The 11,916-nt window shown below is 32.4% G+C and overlaps 2 protein-coding genes across 2 annotated transcripts; both read right to left on the minus strand.

Annotated features, from left to right (window-relative positions):
- Positions 1 to 1,685: 1,685 nt before the first annotated feature.
- LOC104877577 (protein ACCELERATED CELL DEATH 6) lies at positions 1,686 to 4,517 on the minus strand. The gene is made up of 3 exons (XM_059735106.1): positions 4,512 to 4,517; positions 2,018 to 2,501; positions 1,686 to 1,783 (listed from the first exon to the last, which is right to left on the minus strand). Exons 1-3 carry the CDS (start codon positions 4,515 to 4,517, stop codon positions 1,686 to 1,688), a joined length of 588 nt encoding a protein of 195 aa, XP_059591089.1.
- A 5,835-nt stretch (positions 4,518 to 10,352) lies between these two features.
- On the minus strand, positions 10,353 to 11,641 carry LOC104877578 (ankyrin repeat-containing protein BDA1-like). The gene is made up of 2 exons (XM_010646099.1): positions 11,407 to 11,641; positions 10,353 to 10,861 (listed from the first exon to the last, which is right to left on the minus strand). The coding sequence occupies exons 1-2, from the start codon at positions 11,639 to 11,641 to the stop codon at positions 10,353 to 10,355; spliced, it is 744 nt and encodes a 247-aa protein (XP_010644401.1).
- Positions 11,642 to 11,916: the final 275 nt, after the last annotated feature.

Consider the following 11,916-nt stretch of genomic DNA (forward strand, 5'->3'; position numbering starts at 1 on the left):
CCATGTGAGAAAATGTGGCTAGGGCTCGTTTATTACCTGTTTTATTCCCTTGACCGATGTGATATCGCTTCACTAAGTATGGAGGCAAACATATCATTTTTTAGAGCACGCCAATATAATTATTTTATATTGTGAAATCCACATTGAAAGCCTGAATCCTAGAGTAGTGTCCCGATTTTCAGCAGCTTGGTGGGCCATCATGTTGGGTCCTCCAACTTTGATGGTATTCATTGGTGCTTGAGCCTTGATCCTTCCTTTTTAGTGTGTTTGTTTCTTAAGTATCATTTTTGTGGATTCTACAATGATAATATAGTTGTTATACATTCAGGTGAAAAAGTAGATAACCATTTTCTATGTTTTAAAAACAACTTTTTCGCTATAGTGTTTTATTATTAATTATTTTTTATACTTATATAATTATTTTAAAAAAAAAACTCTCATACAATAAATAAAAAGTTGAAAATAATTTAAAAATATTTTTTGAAAATACCATATTTTTTATTTTTTGATTATCGTGTGATATTTTTATTTTGAAAAACATAAAACCAATTTTAGAAATTATTGGCTAATATGATTAATATTTTATTTATTTTTTAAATAGCCAATTTAATGAAATGTAGACAAATTCTACGTTAGAAAATGAGGCTTGGCCCCTCAATCGTAATATTAGCAAGGTTAAATAACATTATTTAAAGACTTACATACTCCCCTTTGTGAATTCTTATGATTTGTTTAATTTGTAGCCTATTACTATTTGTTTTATTACCTTGGACCGGTGTGATATTGCTTCATTATGAATGGGGGTACAATATAATATTTTGGGCTATGTTTAACTGTTCAAATATAGCATGTGATAGGATAAGATAGATAATATTATATCCTATTTTATGTTCAATCAAACATGGAATAAGATTAGTGATGAGATATATCATTCATCTTTTTTTTCTTTTTTTTTTCTTTTATCATTTTTATATGAGATATGTTCATCTTATACTAAGATATGAGATATACATATTCTATGTATCATAAATTTATTTATTTTTATTAATTTTTATTAATTTTTTTTATATCCTCATTTTGGAAAATATATTTTTTATTATAAAATAAAATTATGGTTAAAAAAACTAAAAAAAAAATTATAAACTAATATTAATAAATAATATATGAATTATTTTTATATATTGAATAACATAATATAAAAAAAAATTATTTATAAAGTTTAAACATTTTAATCATAAATATTATTAAATATCTCAATTTTTTAAAGTAAAAAATATTGGAATGTGATATAATTTTTATTTAAAATATTAAAAATAATATATATTTTATATTTTCAAAAAAATTATTTTACAAATTAAATATAAATATAATATAACATAACATATCACATTTAATATGTTATCTTAAAATATCATATTCATGACATATGTATATCCAATGATATAATATCCTTTCTATCCAATGGATTATGACATACCCTCCTTCTCTCTCTCTCTCTCTCTCTATATATATATATATATATATATATATATGTTTTATCCGATCACGGCAATCAAACGGATCCTTAAAGTATGCAATTGAATTATTTCATACTGTGAATTCAACATTGAAAGCCTATATCCTAGAGAAGTGTCCCCATTTTCCGCAGGCTTGGTGGGCCATCCTGTTGGGTTATCCTCTACCAGCTAAGGACTGGGCCGAGCCAGGCCGGCCCATCCAAGCAATATTCCTAGTGCGACAAGACCCAGCATAACATAGGCCCAGGGTGTTGCGTCATGACCAGCTATACCCAAAAACAATACAAAATATTGGTTAGAAAAAAGTTCTAAAAACGTAATTTTTTTTTTTTTTTTTGCAGGAAATGAAACAAACAAAATATAATCCTTTATTCAATATTTCAATAAAATACACAAAGTAAGTGATTTGCTTCTTCTGAAGATTGAACATTTCTAAGATTCTTTCAATTGAGGGACCACAAGAAGAGTAGGGCCATAATAGATTATTAGCGGTAAAATACAGCCAATGCAACAAACCACGATAGCAAGAGGCAACTGCTCTGACAAAACAGCATACAGACCCGTCACGAATGCTATTCCCTTTGCCATAAGTGCCAGCCATAACAGTAGTAGGGAGTATCCAAGAAAACTCTTTATAATTTCCTCATCAGTCTGGAACGGCATGATGATTAGGATCAGTGCAGCCATCATGGATGAAGTCATAGCTATTGTGTCGGTGATGATGAAGGTTCTAAAAGCCATATTCCTACCTAACACCACCATGCCTTTATGTGGATCTTCAGCTTGGAAGCCCCCAGGAATGGTGAATGCCGCAGCAAATGTGACCGTTGCAATCAGGGTTGCCATTAAGATAAGAGCGCCGGCCATTTCTTTGCGCGTCTTGAAACTGTTGATTTGTTTAGAAGCACGTTTCTTTCTATCCAGGATATCCTTTGGGTTTCTAGCACTCTTTGCATAGGCCGCCTTCAAAATATCTATGATGAACTGCAAAAGAGACCATATATCATGTATGAATATTCAAAAGTTGACTTCTTGTAGGTATATTGTGCCTCAAAGTAACACCACTTCCATTCTTATATAAATTTTTGCAGAGGGCTCTCTAAGCCGTTAAACAAAGCCTCCTAATATGCTTGGTTTAAGGCATATTGAAGGTTGTGAGGATGTTATCTAAACAGTTTGAGAATTTAAAATTTGTCTTAGAGGAAGCTCTTTAATATCTACACATCAGTTAATAGGATTTATTACATTTTACCCTCAACTTATATATATCGTGTTTTGCACATTACCCCATCGAGTTTAAAATCGAGCAATGTACCCTCCAAGCTTTAAAATTGCATGCGATGTGCATTTTTTGAGTCACAACATTACATTTTTTGATGGAATGACATGTGCTCTCCATGTGACCGAGGGCAAAATGGTAATTTTTTAATAAGTGAGGGCGAAAAAGTCATTTCATTTTAAAACCCCAAAACCCTAACCCAACCCTCCTTCTTCCTTCCTTCATTTTCCAGAAACCATATTTTCTTGGCAACCAAACAAGCTTGACCAAAATACTTTATCAGAAAACCTTTCACAATCTAGAACTTGGGCTCTTAATCAAAAAGAAAAAGAAAAAGAAAAAACTAAAAAAAGAAAAATCCATGGAATGTATGTCCAAAAACATTTTCTATTAAAACAAGCATAAATCCAAATGAATCTGAGAGATATCAAAATTGTAATAGACTGTGGAGAAGTAATGAATGAAAAACAAAGATGTCCAACAAAAACAAAGGGGAAAAAAATGCCATAACAAACTGTAAATAAGTTTCCCCAAAATTTCCTTAACTTTTTTGAAACATCAAAACGAAACCTATTCTAAGACAACAAACTGAAGCATTATATCAAAATTTTCATCTATCTTCTTCATCGATTTTAAAAAAATAATTTCCCCAATTTTTCTTCAAATTTTTTGAAACATCAAAATGAAACCCTAACCCTCTTTGCCAAAGATTTTTCTAGCCACCAAACTGATAACAAAACAAAAAACATATTGTTGAACTCCATGTCTTATCTTCAATGTTAGTTTTTCAATGCTTGCATGAGATTTTAGGGTTTCAACTCCAATTTGGAGATTCAGCAAGAGGAACAACAATGAGAGGAGAATGAACGAGGAAGAGGACAGGGCTGGAGGGGTTTTGTTTTGGTTGCAAAATTACCCTTTTGCCCTCACTTAAATAGGTCATGTGGGGAGCACATGTGTCTTTCGTCTAAATATGTAACATCGTCACTCCAAAAATGCACATTGCATGCAATTATAAAGCTTAGAGGGTATATGTTTGATTTTAAACTCGATGGAATAATGTGCAAAATATGTTATAGGTTAGGGGGTACAGTGCAAATAAGCCCTAGTTAATAATAATATTTACAAAAATTCATCAAAATTAGTTGCAATAACACCATGACCATAAGGAATAATTCAATTCTTTATCTTCATGTACCTTTTAACTTTTTTTTTCTATATAATTAAAAAACAAAAACTTTTATATAAAATAGTATAGACTTACCTTATCTCTTTTATAATTTATTTTAAAAAATTTTAAAATTTAGTAAAAAATTTTTGACAGCTTAAATTTTAAAATAGTTTTTAAAAACTATTACCTTTTTTTCTTCTGTTTTATATAAAAGTTATTATTATTTATTGATAAAATAGAAATATAAAAATGTATCATAATATACATGTATGTACGTGAGTTTCATTTATTTTATCCTCCTCCTCTTCCTCATCATCATTCAAAGAACTTCTGTCCATCGCTCTCTTTGGCGAAAGAGGTTGCACAAAAACAAGAATGAATATAAGTACAATTAAAAATAGAGAATGAAATAGGTGTTGTTGGTTTTGAAAGTTAAACACAATCCATTAAACAATTGGAAGAGAATACTATGATAATTTCTTATATTATTTAAACTATCATAATTTTTATATCTAATCACTAAAGACTACTAAAACCTACTCACCTCCATTGTCTCATTTTATTTGACAACTTCTTCAAGAGCTTGAATTATATTAAATAACTTACAAAAGGATTTCAAATGAAAATTAACTATATTTATAAAAACTTTTACTAGTTATAACTAAATTAATAGCCATTAATTCCAAGCATGCCCCTTAAATATGTTTTTAAAACTTGTTAAATTATTGAATTGAATTACCTAACAAACACAAAATTAAATACTTAATCAACAAAAAAGTTTGAAGGAACTCAAATTCACAAGATGAAAGTATCACAATAGGCTACTTATTTTAGATTTAAGTGAATGCGATGCCTCACTAGAAAATCATGAACCTAATAGTGCTCTTTCCATCATTCAACTCTTTAACCCAATAACTAGCACTTAATTCAATGAGTATGAGTTGTTGATGGATAAATAATATATAACATACTGCATCTTTCATGTAATAAAAAATAACATTTTTCGGGTTTTTCTTTTGGCAGTCTTCATATGGTGGTCCCTATTAAGGTTTTCATGAAACAGGCAGCAACTTAAACTCCATAGAGAAAATAAGGCATGTACTTTTGTAGGCTACTTATGAAACCCTTGAATATTGTTGAACTCATGGAGAAAATCAAACACCATACATATTTAGATTATTTCCTTGGACAATTAAATCATCTATATACAAACAAACAAACAAAATTCATCTTTCTCTAGCTAGTCGAGGGTGGATTAATTCGGCTCAACCAATTGGGAACCGGTTCAACTGGTTACCTTTTCTTGGTTGAGGACCAGTCAAAAGGTGTAAGGTTTTTCTCTCTTTTCTAGAAGGTTAGTGTTCTTGGTCGAGAGAAACCCTTTCCTGGTCGAGGGTACGCCTTTCTCGGTCGAGGTTTAGTGAAACCCTAACAATCATTTGTGGGGCATTAATTGTCCAACAGCTAGTCAACTAATTGAACTAGAGCTCAATCGAGAATGCCACTTGGTGTAATTTTTAGTGTCTGAGGTTGTAAACTTATAAATAGAGAACTCTCATTTATTTATTGCCTTGAGAACACTTATATTAAACTCTTTACTTACCTGCTTCTCTCATTAAAAACTCTCTCTTTGGTGCATTGATCATTCACTTTCAAATTCAATCCTAGTGCATCTTTGTGATTCATCATAACTTCTTTATATTTGTTCATTTATTGAGTTAGGTTGAGTGTGCTTAAACTCTCATTTATTTGAGTAAGGTTAAGTGTTACAGTTTCAAGTTAGGATTGAACTTGAAGAAAGATTTGTAGAGCCCAATGGAGCCGATGAATCCAATTGTAAAGACTTGAAAACTTGGGTTGAAAGTTTCGGATTAGTGGAACTTTCACTTGGAAGGAACTTGAGAAGAGTAGAGATAGGCGATAAACCACTATAAATCAGTGTTTGCATTTCTCTATCTCAATCTCTCTACATTTATTGAACTATTACTTGTTTATTTAAAGGTTTTTCAATTTTTATTTTTTAAAACTCAATGCATGATTACTACCAAAAAGTGCTATTTTGTAGACCTAATAATAATGGTTTTAAGCACCTTTGAGTAGTAATCATATTCATTTAACCCAATTAATTCATTAAGGTCCTTAGTAATTGGTTTTAACCATTTTTGTGGCAAGTTTACATGTTTTTATCAGCTTATGAACCAATTCAAGCATGCCAATTGATGGAGGAGCTATTTGGGCGAGTTAAGCAAGGATTTTGGATGATTACAGGCTTGAATTTCAAGTGGAAACACGAGCACAAGCAATGGAGAAGAGGAAAACAGAGTGAAGAAAACAGCTGCAGTCTTCTTTCACACTTTTGGAGCACTTCCCGAAGTCCATTTTCTACATGCTATATACCATTTGAAAGCTTAGGAAGTCAAGAATCCAACGCTTCAAACCGTGTATGATTTGGAGCTGAAATGAGGAAGATATGGCCTTCGGAAGGCAACTGCATCATGCCAAATGACCAATTTCGCAAGGTGAAATTCACATTGCGAAATTCCTTTGAATCCTCTGTTTCTCCACGCACGCACCACCGACTTCCCAAATATTTTTAGCTTGATATTTTCTCATGTAAATTCCTTTTGTAACCTTGTATTCAGCCGACATAAAGCTTTATCTTGTAATTTTGCTATATATAGAGGTGCACAACACCTCCAACAGGGGAAAATGGGATGATTGGTGATCGATCCTCTGTACATTAACTTAGAAATATATAAAGCTTTGTTTTTCTCTTTTCTCCTGTTCTTCTCCATTTCTATTTTCTTAGTAGCCAAACAGCCTCTAAGGGCTTTTCCTCAGAGGATGATTGGCTAAAACTTTTAGTTTTTCAAAGTATGGATGTTATGTGATGGCTTGGATGCAATCCCATGGAAATTTCTCGCACTTGGAAGGTAAGGTAGTCGTTTTTCATTAATGGTTCATTAATGCAAAGTTTGGTTTTTATTTCCTTTGGACAACTTCCAACGACCAATACTTGATAAGCTTTTGGATTTCTATCCATTAGTTATCTCCTACGAGCTATTGGAAAGTGAGGTTTTCAATTCCAAGTTTTGCATTAATCCGTTAGAACCAATTTCAATGGCCATTGAAAGGTGAGTTTATCACCTGGAATGACTTTGAGTTGCCAATATTTGGTAAGCTTTTGGCTTTAGACCATTAGTTATCTCTTACGAGCCATTCAAAAGAAGTCTAAGGTGAATAACCATTGATGAAATTAACTACCATCTGTTTTGCCATTTTAAAGGATTAAAACTTGATTTGCTAAATCCATACCGGTTCGGGAAGCAAGCATCACCATAGTTGCAACCCCAACGCGAGGAGCCTATCCTTAGATTTCCAATTTGCATAAGAGCCAGAGCATAGCTATCCTATCTTTGAGAAACTTGTTTTTACACCCTTTTATTTTAGTCTTTAATGTTAGCTTAGATTAGTTTAAATCTTTCTAAAACATTTTCATCTTCTTTTAAAGCTAACATCCATAAGAAAATCACCTATTTTCCTAATTTGAATATCACTTGTGTTTGCGAAAACCCTTCCCAGTGAACGATCCTAGAACCACTATGCTATAGTAGCTTGGCTACTTTAGTAATAGTATTTAAGGTATAAATTTTGTTGATACGCCTTTAAAGCTAAGCTACCATGAGTCGCATCAATGCACCCTCCTTCTTAGGTGATTTGCTTATTTAGATTAGCTTTGTTTCACAATACTACTTCCATTCTTATATAAATTTTTGGAGAAGACACTTAAGTTATTAAACAAAGCCTCATAATATGCTTGTTCAAGGCATATTGCAGGTGATATGATGTTATCAAAATAGTTTAAGAATTTAAAACTTTTCATAAAGGAAGCTTTTTTCTACATGGTTAATGATAATATTTTAAAAAAAAATTAGTTGCAATAACACCAAGACCATAGGCACTCATAGAAAATTCAATTCTTTATCTTCATGTTCCCTTTAACTTTTTTTTTTTTTGATATAGAAACAATGTAAATCTAGTTTGAATACACTTCTTGTTTTTGGTTTTTAAAAATAAAACATATTAATAATTTATATATAACAAGAAAAAACAAGAACAAAATATAGTAATAATTTATATATAACAAGAAAAAACTCTTATACAAAGAAGTATAGACTTACCTTATCTATTTAAGATTAAATTTCAACTTTTTTTTAAAAAAATTTAATACAAATTTATTGAGACATCAAAATTTTAAGTAGTTTTTAAAATTTATTAGCTTTCTAATGTAAATTTTAAAAGTTTTTATATTTTATACAAAATTATAATTTTTTATTTTTAAAAATAGAAAACAAAAAAGTATATCCTAACCACGTATATTTACCTGATTTTCTTTTATTTTATCATCATCTTTCTCGTTAGAGCTTGTGTCCACTGCTCTCTCTTGTAAAAGAGACTGCACAAAAACAAGAAGGAATATCAATTTTTATTATTTAAGTACAATTCAAAATAGTGAATGTAATAAGTATTGGTTTTGAAAGTTAAACATAATCCATTAAACAAGTGGAAGAGAATACTATGATAATTTCTTATTTTATTTAACATATCATAATTTACATATCTAATCACTAAAGAGTACTAAAACCTAACTGACTTCCATTGTCTCATTTTATTTGACTACTTCTTCAAGAGTTTGAATTATATTAAATAACTTATAAAATGATTTCAAATGAAATTTAACTATGTTTATAAAATTCTTTTATTGATTATAACTAAATTAATAATGTTTGATTCCAACAAATTTTTCATCACATCACTTCACTATGAATAATTTTTTCCATCCAATCTCACACTAATAGATCGAAGAGAATCATCTCTTTCAACAGCCATGACGGATAAACAACAAATAACCACTAAACAAACGAAAACAATAAAAACTAAAGAAAACAAATATAAAATCAAATATCATGATTAGGTATGAAAAGCAAACGCAACGCCCTATAATAAAAAATGAATTTTTTTTTTTTGGTGCAGAAACTATGTATGAGATTAAACTCTCCTCAATGAAAGAATAAATTAGGAGTTCCATTAAAATTAATTGTGCTTTGATGCCATGTGAGATTCAAAGAATTATAAAGAGAAAGAGGAAAGAAAATTTAGGGTTTCTTATTCAAACACCTTAAAAAAAAGGCACAAGACAAATAGAGTTTAAATATGTTAAATAAAAAAGAAAAGAATTAATTTACTCTACTCCTAAAAGGAAAAATAATATAAACTATTTAAGAAGAAAAATTTCAAATTATTCCAAATGAATTTGAAGGCAACATTTTTCTTACCTTGTCTGCTGTTTTGTAAGAGTTGTCTTCCTGTATCTCCCATGCTTCTTTGGCAGTATTTGCACGCGATATCTTCTCAAAAGTATTTTCATCTATAGCTTGATAGATGAAGCTAAGAGCTTGCTTATCTTTCTTGCTTGCATCACTAATATAATCCCTTTGAGTCTGCGATGGCTTACATTCATCTTCAGGCACTTGAGAGCCTTTTTTTGTGACTTCCCATACACTTTTGGAATCAAGCAAAGTCTTCATCTGAATGCTCCAATTTTCGAAGTTGTCTTCTTTGAGTAGAAAGGCTTTTAAAAAAAGACTTCTTAGTAGTCATATTTCTCTTGTAATCCTAATAGGAATTGTTGGAGTAAAAAAATAATTAATAAGGATAGAGAAAAAAAATCCAATAATCTTACTGACTTTGAAAAAAATTGTAATGAATTATAGTAGATGTGAATAATTGATATATATATATTTATATGATGATAAGTAGTAGATATTGATAATTAAGGGTTTAACTCTAATTTAACTATCCAATCTAATGACAAGGAATTTTATTATTGTGGGGATCCGGACTCCTTCCATAAACGAGCACTGAATCCCGTACATACAAAACCTAACCGGGTAGGCTCCATAAATACACGTCGGTTATGCTCACTCTACTGTTATGCAACATCAATGAGATGTTACTACATTAAAAGGAAAGTTTAAAATGACGAGAATGGAAGGTAAGTGGTTTTTCTACATTTCTTTCTTCTTAAGGCAAAATGGCTTCAACTAACTTAACCATCGGAGAAGTCTGCCCAAAACCCATCCGAGCACTCTTTTGCAGGGTGTTCAAGGGTATTCAAAGGAGGAGAAGTTAGAGCAGCTACCCAGGAGGTCACACAGAAGAAGGGCTCAACAATTGTGATTCAAATTCAATCTTGGGAGGAGATTTTAAGCTTGATAATTGTTTAACCAAATTTAATTGAACTAATAGCCATCTATTATCAAGTAAAAAGGAGGAAAGCCATGGGCAAACCTTCATGTAACACATAATAGGAATGCTTTCATACCTAAGCTACGTCGAGAGCGGTTTTACCATCATTGTTGATGGCCTTGATGTCCACCTTTCTTGTCAAAGCAAGACAACGAACCACACTGGAATGGAAGTTCATGGCAGCAAGATGCAAGGGTGTGTTTCCATCCTTATCCGGCTCATTGATCAGGTCATCTGCCTCCCCCAAACTCAGAATACATTTAACCACGATAACGGACCCATTTTGTGCTGCTACATGAAGGATATTTTGTCTCTGTTGGTTGAGTAGCTCAACTGAATGAGGGCAGGCGTTGAGAATTGTGATCAAAGCCTTTCTTCTGCCACATTCCGCAACCAAGTGGGCAGGGGTTGCTTGATAGTGATCTTGGAGAAGCGCAATGGAAGAGTCTCGTTTTAGCAAATGACCGCAGACTATCCACACAAGGAAACCGGAGGAGGCTACAGCATAGTGAAGGGGAGTTCTCCCATAACTGTCTTTCTCATAGTTCAGTTCTGGCTTTTTCTCCAGTAGAATTTGTACAGTATCTAAGTTAAGGGAGAAAAAAAAAAAAGACAGATATAAATTAAAATAGAAGTAGATTAATGAAAATTGGATATGTCTTGAAACAAAATTAGAAACATTTATCCACCATATGCTTGTTCAGATCAGAAACTATTGAAGTAAAAGTTATTTTTGATTGGCATAAAAAAACAATACATGGATATTCGAATGCCATTTGATCATAATTTATATCATGAAAAAAGATTTGGCCTCGATAAATCAGATTCAGAGCCTCAGCAATTCTCATATTAGGACTGCCTAATGGTCAATGCAGAGGAAAAAGAAACCAAGGAAAATGCAATCTTACCTAAATTAGCCCTAAAAACGGCCCTGTGGAGAGGTGTCTCGTGATTGGGACCTCTGTGCAGGAGACAGGAGGGCTCTGATTCTAGGATCGTTCTCACAATATTTACATTAATAGCCATAGAGAATGGAGACTCCCCAACTTTGTTCCGTGAAGCTTACAAATCAGAGTGATTTGCCTCGACTACTTTTTTCACAAGTAGACTGGTGACCAAGTGGTGACCACCTCTAACAGCTTCATGCAATGGCGTGTCGTCTTTCATATTTCTCATACTAATTACCTCATATACTCCTCCATTTTCAACGTCTAACTTCTCAGCATGGTAGATGAGAAATTCTACAACATCAACATGGCTAATACGAGCTGTCAAGTGCAGTGGGGTGTTGCCTTTGATGTTCTTCTCAGTGAGAAGGGACGTGTTTCGATTCAGTAACTCTTCCACAGCGCTCTTGTCTCCCATTCTTGCAGCCAAATGAAGGGTTCTGTTCTTCCCGGGACTTAGGAAACTGGTGTCGTTGTTTAAGCTCAATTCCTTGATGTAGGGACCCCCCCGATGACACGTGGCACGCACCGCTGTCCGGATCAACTCTATCCATACCCCCAAGAGGACACGTGGCACACACCTCTATCCGGGTCCCCTAGGGGGGGCACACGACACTCTTAAATATCATACCCGGGCGATGCTCTATCCTATTCGGACCAATTGTCCGGATCATTGATTGTAACGAGCAAGCC

The sequence above is a fragment of the Vitis vinifera genome, chromosome 19 (assembly GCF_030704535.1).
Source record: "Vitis vinifera cultivar Pinot Noir 40024 chromosome 19, ASM3070453v1".
Classification (NCBI taxonomy): Eukaryota; Viridiplantae; Streptophyta; class Magnoliopsida; order Vitales; family Vitaceae; genus Vitis; species Vitis vinifera.

Excerpts from the sequence above, each read along its gene's own strand:
- LOC104877577 (XM_059735106.1), bottom strand. Across the intron at positions 1,784-2,017 it reads CGTGGTTTGTTGCATTGGCT|CTGGTCATGACGCAACACCC; the intron begins GTATTTTACCGC and ends TTTTGGGTATAG.
- LOC104877578 (XM_010646099.1), bottom strand. The coding sequence starts at position 11,641 with ATGGGAGACAAGAGCGCTGTGGAAGAGTTACTGAATCGAAACACGTCC. Across the intron at positions 10,862-11,406 it reads ATTGCATGAAGCTGTTAGAG|ATACTGTACAAATTCTACTG; the intron begins GTGGTCACCACT and ends CCCTTAACTTAG.